Here is a 14,586-nt window from a genome sequence, read left to right on the forward strand (position 1 = left end):
ATAATGTGTTAAGATGGAGGACTCAAAAATCAGGCAATACATGCAACCTTTAGCCTGCTATTAGCCAGGCATGGTGGTACATGCCTGCAAAACCAACAGGAGGCAGGGGCAAGAGGCTCATAAGTTCAAGACTAGTCAAGGTTACAAAGTAATTTCTAGATCAGTTCTTCCCTGGAGCCTACCTGGCCTGAAATGGACTTGAAGTGGGGCATGGGATCAAACATTGCTTTAAAGACTGATGGTCTCTGGCCTTCGAGCTCTCTAACCATGTTTTTGCTGAGAACTTCTAGAAGGTTCTAAAAACTTCCTTGCTTATTCTATGGCTTAAAATGCTGGCTTCTTTTCTCTTTAACTCTGTGCTTTATTAAACATTATAACTCTCTGTGCTTTATTTAATTCTTTATGCTTAAATAGGCACTAAAGAAATTTAACTCTTACTGTTCTATGCAAAGAACTTTTTCTTACTGTTCTGTGCTAAGAACTTAACTCCTTCTTACTGTTCTGTGCTTCATTAAGTGCTAACGCTAATATCTGGCAAGTAACACATACCATTTAGCAGCAGGGAATGAAGTGGAAGGACTTATTGCTAGTGTTCCTTTCTCTGGTGAATCAGCCAAAAGCCTCTCTGGCTAAGCTGTTAACTCCTTGTGAACAGGGAGGAAGGAAAGGAAATGAATTAAGCCTTATACAGGAAAATATGCACAGACACATATATACCCAATACTCAAACACTCACACTCTGGCCAGGCCCAACCATCTGTCACAATCAACTCCACAATTATTCATGCATGCTTACACAGACACATACACACACACACACACACACACACACACACACCTACGCACAAACATATAGACAAACAGACATACACACTTGGATGGATGGATGGATGGATGGATGGATGGATGGATGGATAAATGGATGGATGGGTAGATGGGTGGATGGATGAATGGATGGATGAAGGATGGATGGATGGATGGGTGGAGGGATGGATGGATGGATGGATGGATTGATGAATGGATGGATGGGTGGATGGATGGATGGATGGATGGATGAATAGATGGATGAATAGATGGATGGATGAATGAATGAATGAATGGATGGATGGGTGGATAGATAAATGGATGAAGAATAGATGGATGGATGAAGGATGGATGGATGGATGAAGAATGGATGGATGAAGGATGGATGGTTGGATGGATGGATGGATAGATGGATGGATGGAGGATGGATGGATGGATGAATGGATGGATGGATGGGTGGATGGATGATGAAGGATGGGGCAAAGCTCCCCAAGGCAAACCATTCAACCAACAACTTTCTTTTCTCTGTTCTTTTTACACCTTCTTAGACAAAAATTTTTTGAGAAAATTACCTCAGAGATAGTATGTTACATAGAAGGAGAGTTACAGAAGGATGTTGATATTAAGTGCAAAGCAGTGTTTCATTATAATACACTCATAAGTTCAAAGCAACAGTTTTTACATGGCCTTGCTTTATCTTAGTACACATCTGTGACTTTATCCTTGGACCTAAACGCTCTTCCTTGAACACAAAATTGTCCCAATTGTCCCAAGTCTATTTCTCTTTTTAGTGTAATTATGAAAGTTCATTATATTTCTTTTTTGTTTGGTTGGGTTTTTTTGTTTTGATTTTTTTTTTTTTTTGAGACAGGGTTTCTCTGTGTAGCCCTGGCTCTCCTGGAACTCACTCTGCAGACCAGGCTGGCCTCAGAAATCCGCCTGCCTCTGCCTCCCAAGTGCTGGGATTAAAGGCATCTGCCACCACCGCCCGGCTCATTATATTTCTTATTATGCAGCCTTCACTTACTATTCTGAAGAGTTTGCACATTCTATTTTTGATTCTAAGTTTATTACATCTTTCTAGCAACTAATATCTAAAAAGCTCTTCCTAAAATTATTTTTAATTAAATCAGGAGTTCTATAGAATCATTATCTACTTGCCTATATAGCATTACTACAAGATAGTACATCGTAGGTCTGTAGAAATTTGCTGCTCAAAGGGGTAGGTCGATACCTAGTGATTGTTACATACTTAATAATAGCAGGAAAAGCATAATAATAGCAGGAATCTTTCCTCAGATACAGTCTCCTCAGCCTTGCCTAAGAAGCAAATCTGTCATAGATTTTAGTCCATGGCGGAACCATCTCAGGAAGATCACCTGCTAGTTTTTAGTTTTTCCAAGATGGCTCTTGGCAAGTTCCTACTACACAGTAAGGCCCTATCACAAACCCAAACCTCACCTACCAAATACACTGTAGGTATGGGTGTATATGGGTGTATATGTATTTTGGTATTAAAGAAAAGGTTATACAAGTGTTCTAAAGCTTATCTTAATCCTCATACTATAAGGTTAAGATAGAAAGATCACGAGCTCAGGGCCAGCCTCGGCTAAAAGAGCAAGATTCTGTTTAAAATACAAATAAGATGAAAAAGACTTTAAAAGGGTTAAAGTGTCGTTGCAAAATACTCCTAATTACACATTCTTCACAAGAAACTCTTCTGTGAGCTTCCAGTCACTAGAGATCTCCCATGCTAGAACTCTGTGGGAGAGCAGCTAGTGGGAACAGTGGGCTGATAGAGAAACAGGACAGGATGGTGCATACCACCTAAAGCTTTGAAAACTAAAGCCACACATGGAATAAAAAAGCTAATTAAAAAGAGATTTTAAATTCACTAACTGGCAAAATAAGGGTACAATAGAGTTTCTAACATACCAGGCCTGCAGAAGTTTGTTTTGCTATGTTTATCCCTTACGGAACAAGATTATACAAAAACAAGAAGGAACTGCCTTCAGTCTCACATTTTTACTTATGAAGTAATGGAGAAATACATGAACAAGATTAAGAAAAATCTTCGATTCTTGGCCTGTTTTTTTTTTAAATATTAATGTGCTTAGTCAGTAAAGTTTTAATATGCAGGAAAAATTAGAGACCTTTTTATCTCCATGGTAATGCTTATAAAAATGCAGGAAAAGATGCCTCCAGACACTAAGTCCTAAAAATACCATTCAACCTGATGGTAACATCAATGAATCTTTTTGTTGCCAGATCCTCAGCCTGGAAAGCCAGAAATGTAACTAAACACCGGAGCCCTTCCCAGAGAGATAACGTGCTCCAGCTGGAGCACTACACGATCTCAAGACGCCTCACCCAACTGCAGTGCCAAGAGCAACCTGGGAATGCTGACTGCAGATCCTGCAGAGAGACAGGAATCACACACCTACAGGACAAGGAACCATTCTCGAGACAAAATGCAGTTCCAGGGATCCACATGCTTATTCCTCCCTCTGGATAACTCTTCCAACAGTGCCCTGCTTAGGTTAAGCCCTTCACGCTCCTCAGAGAGGAGAGGGAGGAAGATAATTTACTGAGGAAAGTAATTGTTTCTGGAAAAAAGTGAACTGGTGAGAACCCACTAACAAAGTAAGAATTAAAAGGAGAAATTGTTTTTGAGAAAAATCCAGGTAAGCTTGTAATGAGGTCAGCTAATGAAACTCCACTCATAGTGTTGACACCTATAGGTAGTTAAGAAAACAAAGAATATATTACATGTAAATTTCAGGTCATTTCTCTAACTCAAAAGCCAATTCAGCAACTTCCTGGAACAAAGTAAGAGAATCAATTACTGCAGCAAGCTGCACTTTATCAAAAGAAATGTAAGATGGGCCAAAGGTACAAAGGCAGAAGCACCATCTGACAGTTTCTTAAAGCTATCCAAAACAAGGTTGCTGCTGCTTCTGGTTACAAGTTTCACAGTGCAGTGTGCAAAATTGGTCTCGCTGAGCTGTGCGTGGAGAACACAGGAGAAAGCCACTGCTGCTTCTCTCCGAAGGCTGCTCAAGACAGCCTTTCATCTTACTGTCTAGCTGCAGTCAGGCCAGTGTGCTGTCCATCCAGGTCCTCATGGAAAAGGAAGAGCAAGTGACGAAACTGACCTCACAAGACTGGCTCGAAGATGGAGCATAATACTTTTTTGTCTCTTTATTATTTAAAATCTTTCATTTCAACAGCTGATGTTAAGTTCCTTATTCAGCACACTAAATTATTCTTACAAAAGACACCACAGAGTAGACAGATACATACCTCAAAACAATACCATTAGCATGGTAGTGGCTTTCAATCAGCAAACATGACTGTTACTATTTTTATAAAACGTATGAACCTTGAAGATTTTGGTAATCAACTTAATCACAGATTGCATCTAAATCATGAGAGGAACAAGCAATTATACTTTATTCAAATATAAACATAATAATAAAGGTCTATCAAATTTGAAGACAATTAAAAAATTATAAAAATTCTCAAAGCATCATTACAATATTTGCAATATTTATAGAACAAGGTTATAAAAATATCACTACCTAGGCCCAGGTAAATTACAATTATGTAATTAATTTCAATTAAGTTGCTACTGCAATATATGTTTAAATATTATAGCAATATTTTAAATTAAGGGAAATATTACATCTTCTTAAAAATCTCAGCACTGGAACTGAAGAGATGGCTCAATAGTTTAGAGCATGTGTTGTTCTTACAGAGCTTGGTTCCCAGCACCCACATGGTGGTTCACAACCATCCATAACTCCAACTCCAGAGAATCCAGTGTAGCTTTCTGACCTCCACAGGCACCAAGAACACACTTGGTGTATAAACATACACTCTCCAAGCATGCACGTGGGGCATGCACATACATGCACCAAGAGTGCACATGCTGTATACACACACCAAGCACAGATATAGTGTATACATATACATGCACCAAGCACTCACATGGTGTATACATGTACATTCTCCAAGCACAGACATGCTTCAAGCGTGCACATGGTGTATATGTGTACATATAAGAGAAACATTAACACATAAATCTAAATTTAAAATTAAGAAACAGCACATACTTAAAATTAAAACAGTTAATTATCTAGACAAGAAATAATTTTTTATGAATGAAATCAGTGCCATATAGAATAACTGATTATACCTTTTAGGTTATTTTTTTAAACAACATACTAAAAGCACCATAGAATAGATTAAGAAGGAAATAGTTGCTCATATTTCCAAGTCTCTATTTTCTGACTTATAAAATAAAAATTAAGAATATGCTCTAAGGCCAGAGAAATGGCTCATTGGTACAGGTATTTGCTGCCAAGTTCATTCCCAGAGTCTAGATAGTGAAAGGAGAGAACCAATCCCAGCAAGCTGCCCGCTGACCTCCACACATGTATGTGTATGTACACACACACACACACACACACACACACACACATTAAATAATTGTTTTTTAAAAGGCAAAGAAAAAAAGAAAAAAAAGCATTACACAGAAGGATTTCTAGGTTTGACACCAGCATGGTCTATAAAGCAAGCTCCTGGCTAGCCACAGTTACAGAGTGAGACCCTGTCTAAAAAAAAAAATATATATATATATGTGTGTGTGTGTGTGTGTGTTTGTGTGTGTGTGTGTGTACATATTATTGATATATATATGCATATATATGTATTTATGTATATATATACATATATATCATACTACGTCCTACATACTTTCTAAACATTTTATATATGTTTATATTTGTATAGTCAGGGATAGCAGCTTGTGAGCTGCCCTACCTCTGTGCTAGAATGTCCCCTGGCTTGAGCCTGTTGTGGGTCTTGTGCAAGCAACTGCAACTGCTATGAGCCGGTAAGTGCAGCATTCCTATCTTGTCTAAAAGTCTGTTTTCCTCTAGTTCTCCCTGACCTCTGGTTCTTAAAATCTTTCCACACACCCTCTTCCATGATGGCTCCTAAGCCTTGGGGTCGGGAGATATACGAGTGCCATCTTTGGCTAAACACTCCACAGGCACTCTGCTCAGTTAGTGTCTTAACCACCATTCATTGTGAAACAAAAGACAAACAAACAAACAAAGAAACCTTCTCTGATGGGATCTGGGGGCTGCACTAACCTATGTGTACAGAGATATGAGAGCGCAGTTTGACATAATGTTCATTTATCAGAATGATAGTAGTGTATTCACCCCTGGAGCCCATGAGAGTCCCAACCATGAGTTCTTGGCCAGAATTAAAGTACAAAATATGTGCTTCTTCCTGTGAAATGGGCCTCAAATCAAATCAGAAAGCAGTTGATTAGTCCATAAAACCAAGGCCACTATTGTACCCATGGCATATCTTGCCATGCTGGTCATTCTTGTAGTTCACAGCTGGGTAAGACTGTTGATAACTTCTTTTTCCTCCAGCAGCCTGCACAGCTCCATCCAGTACTATAAAAGCCACACGAGGGAGGAAGATTCCCTTTAGTGAAAAGTTGCTTTCTCCATGTACTATAACCAAAGTCTACGATGTCTTCGACAACAGAGTTTTACCATCAAGTTCCCGTGGGCAACCAAAAGCAACAGCAATGGCTTGCGTGTCAGTGTACTTAGTTCTAACAAAAACTCTAGGAAGTGGGTGCACAGTAAGTCTGAGAAACCAAGCCACACACTGGTTAGTAATTTCCCAAGGTCAGGCAGCTGTCAGAAGGAAGCAAGGAGAAGTCAGCAGCATACTTTCAGAGTCTGCAGATAACCACCCCAACATGCTACTTCTCTCCAGAGAAAATTAACTCAAAGTCCTCGCAACAAGCACAGACATGGGGTTACTGTACTTCTCCCTTCAACCAAGACATCTTTATGCACTGGGGAAAAATAAGCATTCCCTGGCAGCAAGTGGTTATTCACCACACAATACTATCATACAAAATAACATCCCAACTACTAACTCAGAGAATTCGTAACAAAGACTTCAAAAACAGCAAAATGATCCTTAAAGTGAACATGCTACTTTTATCTAAATTAATACTGTTCATTTTAAGAGCAAAAAACCATGCCTACCCTAAAGCTTTGAAACTGCTGTGAAAAATAGTCTCTATTAAATAATAAGTAACATTTTATAGAAACTGGGTTTAGAGAGTTTTATTAGCCCATTTTAAAGTACATACTTACATAGATTACATGGAACAGATCAGTCACAAATATAGTTAATGAAACAAAAAACCTTACTCTGAAGCCAGAGGATGCTTGGCTAAACCAATAGGAAATTAGCTATTGATAAGAAGAGATACTAAACCATGAGAGAAGCATTTACAATACACCGCTATTTATTTTCTCATAATCGTACAGAATAAAGTGTTTCTCTGCTAAATCAAATGCAAGATACTTAGAAGCTAATATACAAAAATGACCATTTTATTGAGCCACACTACTAGCTCTAGACATGATACCAGCAGTATCAAATACATAATATCTCTGTACTTCTCAGAACTCAGTAGGGTAGCTATCATTCCGTTGTTGTCGTTATTATTTCTGCTCATTTCTAAGATGAGCAACCTGAGTTCTGAGAAGTCAAGTTCCCTGCCCCAGTTCATGAAGCTAATAAGTGAAGAGCTGGCATACAGAGTGTGGGCTTATCGGCATCCAAAGGCCGGCGTTTTTCTACCCAAAGCTAGCTGCATCAGAATCACCTGGGAGCTTGTTAACAAAATTGATGGCCAAGTCCCAGACCTAAAAATACCAATTCCCAGAGATTCTGACTTATTTAACAAGCTCCCAGGTGATACTTACACAGCAAGCAAGTGCTGGTCGTAGAAGTAGTATTAACCCACAAGACTAACTCCATCTGCCTCCCCCATTTTCTATACATTCTGTGGTTTGAAAGTGAGATCGTAAGGTCCTAGTCATCAAGATTAAGATTCAAGTGAGTGAGCAGTTCAAGTAAGAGAGGACAAATCCAATTCAACCTCACCCTGGACACTCATTTTTTGGTAAGTGGCATTATGATCTTTTCATTCATCTCTAAAACCCAAAATCATCTTCAATACCCCTTTCCTTTCTTTTCTGTCTTAAACAGATCTCCTTGGCCATTTTGCTTCTGACATTAACATATGGCCATCTGTGGTTACCTTTAGATCCTAAGTCCCTGTCTTGGCTACCTTTCTATTGCTTTGATAAAATATCATGACCAAGGTAACTAATGAGGAAGTATTTAATTTGGAACTCATGATTCTGGAGGGCTACAGTCCATGACAACCATGGAGAGGAGCATAGCCACAGGTAGGCAGGTATGATGCTGGAGCAACAGCTGAGAACTTACTTATTGGTTCACAAACATGAGAGTGGGTGAGGGTGAGAGAGTAAGAGCAACCTAACTAAGAATGGCATGGGCTTTAAAACCTCAAATCCCATCCCAGTAACACACTTCCAACACCCTACCCTTTCCCAGCTGGTGATCAAGCATGCAAGCATATGAACCTATGTGGCCTGTTCTTACTCAAACCACAAGAGACCCTACTCCCACCCCCCCGCTTTTCATATCAAGACTTTACTTCTTTGAAAACATTGGATTCTATACTTGCCTAGCCTCTCTTGCAGCTGAAAGTTGGTCATAAGACTCAGTCACAGTCAGTGAAGCTAGAAAAGGACCAAATGAAAATTTTCCTCCATAACAACAAAACCAACCACGGGGAACACACCCTTTCTCTTCTCCTTTGCAACTGACTGCAACAGCCACCTTTCAAAACAAATGTAGGAAGCTACCCCAGAACCCTGATATACTTGATCTCAGGGGTCTATTATTATTATTATTATTATTATTATTATTATTATTATTATTATTATCAGCAGCAGCAGCATTATTGAAACACTTTTTACATAAAATATATTCTAGTATGGCTCCCTCCCCCAACTCTTCCCATACCCTCCCTACTTCCCAACCCAGCCAAATCCATAACCTTTCTTTTTCTCTCTCATTAGAATACAAAGAAGCACCTAAAACATAATAAGATAAAATAACAATGCTGTGACTTCCAGACATCTGTAATATACAACAAACACCCATACACACAGAGTAAAAATTAGACAAATGTAGATGTTTATAATCAAAGCATAGAGGAGACAGAGGCTCTTAAGAGAATTGGACGTTCAAAACCTTCCTGAGGCTACATAGCAAGTTCAAGGCCAACCTGAGCTACTTAGTAAGACCCTGTCTCAAAACAAAACAAACAAAACCATACTTCCCCATCCCAGAAAAAGTCAAATCTGTGATAACAAATTCTAAATTCCAATTCCAAAATTCTAGTTCCTTAAGTTTTCACTCAAACTAGGGAGAAACATGGGAGGAGATGAGTAACATATAAACAAGAGGTGACAGTGACCATGTCTCTAAAAAGCATAGTGGAGTTGTGAGAGAGAATGTAATGGTGGATGAGAAAGCAATATAATGGTTTTCCTCCCCAGGGCAAGCAACACTTCTCTGAAACCTCAGGTTAGGATCAGTTTCTCTTGTTTGCTTCCCTAACACCAGGACTTCTCTTCTGTAACACTCACCACAGCTTGCATAGCCTTTTTCACCACTCCACCCATAATTCCCACCACAGGGTCTAACATATAGCAGCTAGTTACTAACACAGTTAAAGGAATGCCTTGTTAGTTCAGTTTCACAAACTAACTCATAGAACCACAGGCTGTGTGATGGAATCTGCTAACTTCCCAGTTCTACCAGAGCCAAAAGCAATAGTTAACCATGAGACACATGAGGGTCATCTAGCCATCCCTGCCCTGCCACCTATGATTTACTACAGCTTCTGTCATATTTCCTGCAGTGACTCACAAGACACCCACTTAACAGCTGGCTTCCATCCTCCCTGTCTAATCATGTATAAAAATAAAGCATCGTCTATATTATCCCAGTCATTTTCATAGTGCGTGTGAAAATGTCAGAGCCCTAGCTCAAGGACAAGCAGCAGCCTTGCAGTCTCGTCAGAGGCAGATGTTAGCTGCTTCTGATCCATTTATAGGACTCGCTTCCAAACAGGGCTCTTCTTTCCTGACTTCATTTCCTCCTTGAAAAATGATACTTAGTAGACTAAGATTTTCAAATTTTCCTATCTTTGATCATAATATTTTCTTAGCAAAATAAAACCATATTTCTTCTGTGTTTGTTTTATAATGAAGGGAACAATTGCTCCGACCATACTACTTTTGAAATGATCTGATACTCAAAACATACAAAAGTGGAACAATTTCTTCAAAGAACTGAATTCACAAGCCCTGTGGAATGCAGATTGTAAAGACAAAACTGGGAGCTGATCAAGCTGGGTTTAATTAAAAGGATAAAAAAAATAATGCTAAGTCCTTGGTCACAAACCTATGAACCACTGTTTCTGGGCGTCCTTCCAACATTTGCACACACACCCTCCACCCTGTCCATCCCACCGAGGTGGTATGGTCTTTCCTCTGAAAGTCAGTCCTCTGGAAAAGAAAACAGACAAGGAGTCTAGCTTAAAAGCCTCTGCTGGTGAAGAAAAGAGCAATCACACAACTCCTCCCCAACACCTCGCCCTGGAGAGAAGCCACCTTTAGTCCTGCATGGCTAGAATACTCTTCATAAACAAGGCTCTTCTATTCTATTAGCACTGGCATCTATGAATTTCCTAATTGTCTCTGCCAAGGTAGTATTTCCAGTCTGTGTACCACTGGGGAATAATCCCTCTAGTCAACATTCAATTCATCCTGACACGTTAAGTCCTCAAGGGAGGTGGGAAAGGACAAAGCTTGCCACTATTGAGTCAAAGAAAGTAAGGGAAATAATAATAATAATAATAACAACAACAACAACAATGAAACAACTGCTTAAAATCCATCAGAAAAATTTAAAACCAATGTCATTTTTTTTATATCATTAACAACTTGGTCAAATCTTAGACATGTTCCTCCACCACATCCTCAAAATATACAAACAGCTAAAAGATCATTTTCTCAAATCTATTTTTCCTTCTCAGTAGTCTGACATGCTGCCTGTACTTTAATGACCTACAACTTTAAATCCACAGCCCCAACTTCCCCTCTGGGTTCTGGACTTCCTCAATACTCTCAGGTGTCTCTTGAGCATTTGAAACTTAATGTATATAAAAGAGAAGTGACATTAATTAACAATCTCTCCTTCATAGGTTGTCTCCATTTCAAAAAGACCATTAGCATTCAGAGAGTTGCTAAAAGTAAAACAACAATCCTAAAAACAAATTAAATTCAACATAAATGAAACCATACTGCTGAGAGAAATAAACCAGACACAAAAGGCAATTATTCTATGATTCTATTTGGATGAGGTGAGGTATATAGAGTCATCAAATACACAGAGAAAGTAGATGGGCCATTACCAGGAGCTGAGAGGGTTATTGTCAATGAATACTGAGTTTCAGTTTGGGAATATGCTAAGGTTGGGGAAAAGACATGGGTGATGATTACATAACAATGTAAATGTAGCTGATGCCAATGAACTGTGCATTTAAAAAGGTAAATTTGTGTTATCTTTATGTTACTATGCTAAAAGAGAGAGAGAGAGAGAGAGAGAGAGAGAGAGAGAGAGAGAGAGAGGTTATCAGATATCCATGCTATCTCTTCCTTCACCATTCTCGACCTACTAGCAGCAAGTTCTACCTTCATGGCATTTGTAGAAACTATCCACTTACCCACATCAGTCCAAGCTACTTACTGTCTTCAGCCTAGCTTCCTGCACCATCACTAGACAGTCTCTCTAGTTTCCTCAAGTCTATTCTGTACATTATAGTTGGATCCTTTAAAGCAAGGATAAATCATGTCAAGACTCTGCTTAAAATACCACTATATCATACTCAGCAAGAGAACAACAATTAAAATTTCCGCTATGAATTACATTGCTTTGTAAAACATCCACCCATCTACCTTCCCTTGGGTTCATTCTAGTCACATGACATTCCTCCTGTTCTGTCCCTCAAATATTCCAAGATAAAGGTTGTTTGCCCTTCTTGTAGCTCCATATCTCAATTCAGTCATTTCTCTGCTCAAATTCTGTCTTTAAAGGTCCCACCTCAGAAAACCCACTGGAAAGAGTGTCTCCCAGCACTTGCTGGTCCTTACACTGCTTTACTGTCTCATAACTCTCATTGCTGCTAAAAATCGCCCATTTACTATGCCTTTCCCACTGTAAGAGCCTTAACGACAGACACTTTGACCTACACCACAGATGCAGATCCTAGGGAAGTGCTTAGCACGGAAGTACCTAGTGATTTCCGGAAAGAACGGACGAACGCAGTTACCTCCATCTGTACATGCACTACATTCCAGTCCTTTGATTTTCATGTCGACATGGACTTTTTTGAACATGAAAAAAAAAACCATGTTATTTGAAAAAGCAAGATGAAACTTCAGTCATCCAAGTTTCAATAATGATCAGACTACAACACTAAGCAAACCTTTGATCATGCAATCACTTTGGACTCACAAGACACCTCTTCTATAATCACGACACTGTCAACATTAGAAACTCCCGAAGCGAAACGCTTCCTCCGACCAGCACCAGTAACTCCCAGACTGCCTCTGCTCAGAATCCTCCTCTGCTCACCAGTTCCTCACTTAGGCAATGAGAGGAAAGGTCAAAGTTCAGAGTCCCAAAGATAAACCACCAGATAACCTCTCCTACTTTAGCTACAAATAGGTCTTTTCAAAAGATGTATTACTAGACATATATAAGATCTTAATATTTAAACAATTTAATTGCTTAGATGCTTTTTGCTTTATTATCTCTAACATGATCATTTAAACCACCTTTTTATTGACAGTGATTTGATAAAGTAACAGCCATGCCTTAATTTCTATGACAAGTCCTCTATTACTAGGCAGGTAAGTGAAATTAAACATGTTATTCTTCTGTGTATAGAAGCACGGAGCACAACAGATAAAAATCACAAATTAAAGGAATTATGTTCATATACAACAAAAATTTTCACTCCTATCTCTTGACCCAGATACTCTGCAGCTGCATAAAATGTCTGAAATAGCCTGTTTGAAGCATGACGCAGAGAGCTCATTCTCAATTAACTACACTGCCTTTTTATCATTTTTAAAGAAAATGTACATTTGAAGAACAGGGTTAGACACAGTCATTTTTTTTTTCATTTAAGCCACCCCAAAGAACCCACAGGACAAGACTAGCACTTCCATCAGTTTCCATGGTGACAAGCAAAAAAAAAAAAATCACACTGCAGATAACATTCCAGTACAAGTTTAAGGCCAAAGCTGTTCCAAGGCTTGGAGAAGTCTTATGCTTTGTTTGGTTGACAGGAAAAATCAAAACAGAGAGCAATCTGTTCCCACAGAGGGGCCCCAGCAGCCCTCTGAGACTACCTGAGGAGCTTCCTCCCTTAATTCAAAGAGGTTTCATTGTGTAGGAGCCACAGGCACAACCCAGCTTGTCACTGCTCTTAGCATGGCCTAGCTTCTTATCTGCCCCCATGATTACATGGAATCTCCTTTTAGAGCCCAGTGGCCTGGCGCTCCCACAGGGAAGGGGCTTCGCAGACCACATCTCCTGCTCTCTAACTGGCTTTACAAAAATACAAAGGAAGCTTATGGGGGACAAGAGAAAGACCTTCTCAAGAAGCTTCTTTAAAAAAGAACTATTGAAAACAGCAATCCATTTCTCTTTTATTGTAAAACTGGTTGATGTGGTTAATTTGGCAAAGCCTATGAGAGATGGAAGAGGAAGCAAGACATGGTGAGAGGTTCAGCTCATAATTTTTATCTGATCGTGCCAACAATAAATAAAGGCTCTCTAAAACTGCTTCCCCTTCATGTGAGTGCTCTGACCCACTTCCGTAGAGCAGTGCTGACCCCAGCCCTTTCACACACTGCATCTGCCAAAAGGGAAGGACACATGTCCTGACCAGAAGGAAACAGGCTGCAACAAAGTCTATCATGTGAAATAGACCAAGGCCAAAATTAAAGCTTTCAAATGCCACAACCTAAACAGTACCACTCTGAGTTCAGATTTATTTTCCTAGCCTTTAATCTTATCAAAGCTTGTTTTCTATGTTCTTAGCCAGTCCACTGTGTTTTCTAGCATATAACATTTTCATACACAAATTTTGAGAATGTGCTGCATATGTTTTAACTGAAAATTAAAAGTGCTGAAACACAAACGCTTCTCTAAATGTAATTCTTCTAAGGCAAAAATGATTGTTGGTAATTTGTGGGCATTTGAGAAAGCACTGGAACTCATTCAAAACTTTGGAAATTTCCACCACACCTAATCCACTTTTTCAATCAGTTCGCAGGAGTTTACCAGGTATGTAGCAATGGGCCAGACAATAGTGGCAACTCATTTAAGATGTAGCCCTGACACCAGGGTCATCTAATGGCAGATGAACATATGAAGGGACAAAGAAGAAGTGATGTGGTCTGAAACCACTAAGAAAGCTCCACAGAGGAAGTGACATCAACAAGGGAGCTGAGAGATAACAGGAGCTGACACAGAAGGCAAGGAAGACATCTAGTCAGTACAAAGAAGTACAGCCAGGTACAGAGTGGGTAGAACCAACCCTAGACCTGAGCTACACAACTTGGGCAGAGACCTGGATGCAATAAGAACATTTCTACAAACAGTGTGAGAAATCACTATTTAATTCAACGTGATGGAGCTTAGAGTGATCAAAGTAAAAAACAGAGGTTGGTTTTTGGTTTGTGGTGGTACTGTTGTTGTTGTTTCTCCATTTTGTTT

At 39.3% G+C, this 14,586-nt stretch overlaps 1 protein-coding gene across 9 annotated transcripts in view; it reads right to left on the reverse strand.

Moving 5' to 3' along the window:
* Positions 1 to 14,586, reverse strand: part of Nubpl (NUBP iron-sulfur cluster assembly factor, mitochondrial) — a 187,558-nt gene that overhangs the window by 149,541 nt on the left and 23,431 nt on the right. For 2 of the 9 annotated variants that reach the window (XM_076941881.1, XM_034513764.2), the window contains exon 1: positions 12,284 to 12,419. The exons of 2 other annotated variants lie outside the window; for them this stretch is intronic. Coding sequence is in view for 4 of the 7 variants with exons in the window: in XM_034513764.2 (XP_034369655.2) it covers positions 12,284 to 12,293 (10 nt within the window). In the remaining 3 variants the exon portion in view is untranslated. Of the gene's footprint in view, positions 1 to 12,090; positions 12,182 to 12,283; positions 12,447 to 14,586 lie in introns of those variants that run through there. 5 more of the 9 variants (XM_076941875.1, XM_076941878.1, XM_076941876.1 and 2 more) reach the window with 5 other exon arrangements.

Source organism: Arvicanthis niloticus, chromosome 11 (genome assembly GCF_011762505.2).
Source record: "Arvicanthis niloticus isolate mArvNil1 chromosome 11, mArvNil1.pat.X, whole genome shotgun sequence".
In the NCBI taxonomy this organism is placed as follows: domain Eukaryota; kingdom Metazoa; phylum Chordata; class Mammalia; order Rodentia; family Muridae; genus Arvicanthis; species Arvicanthis niloticus.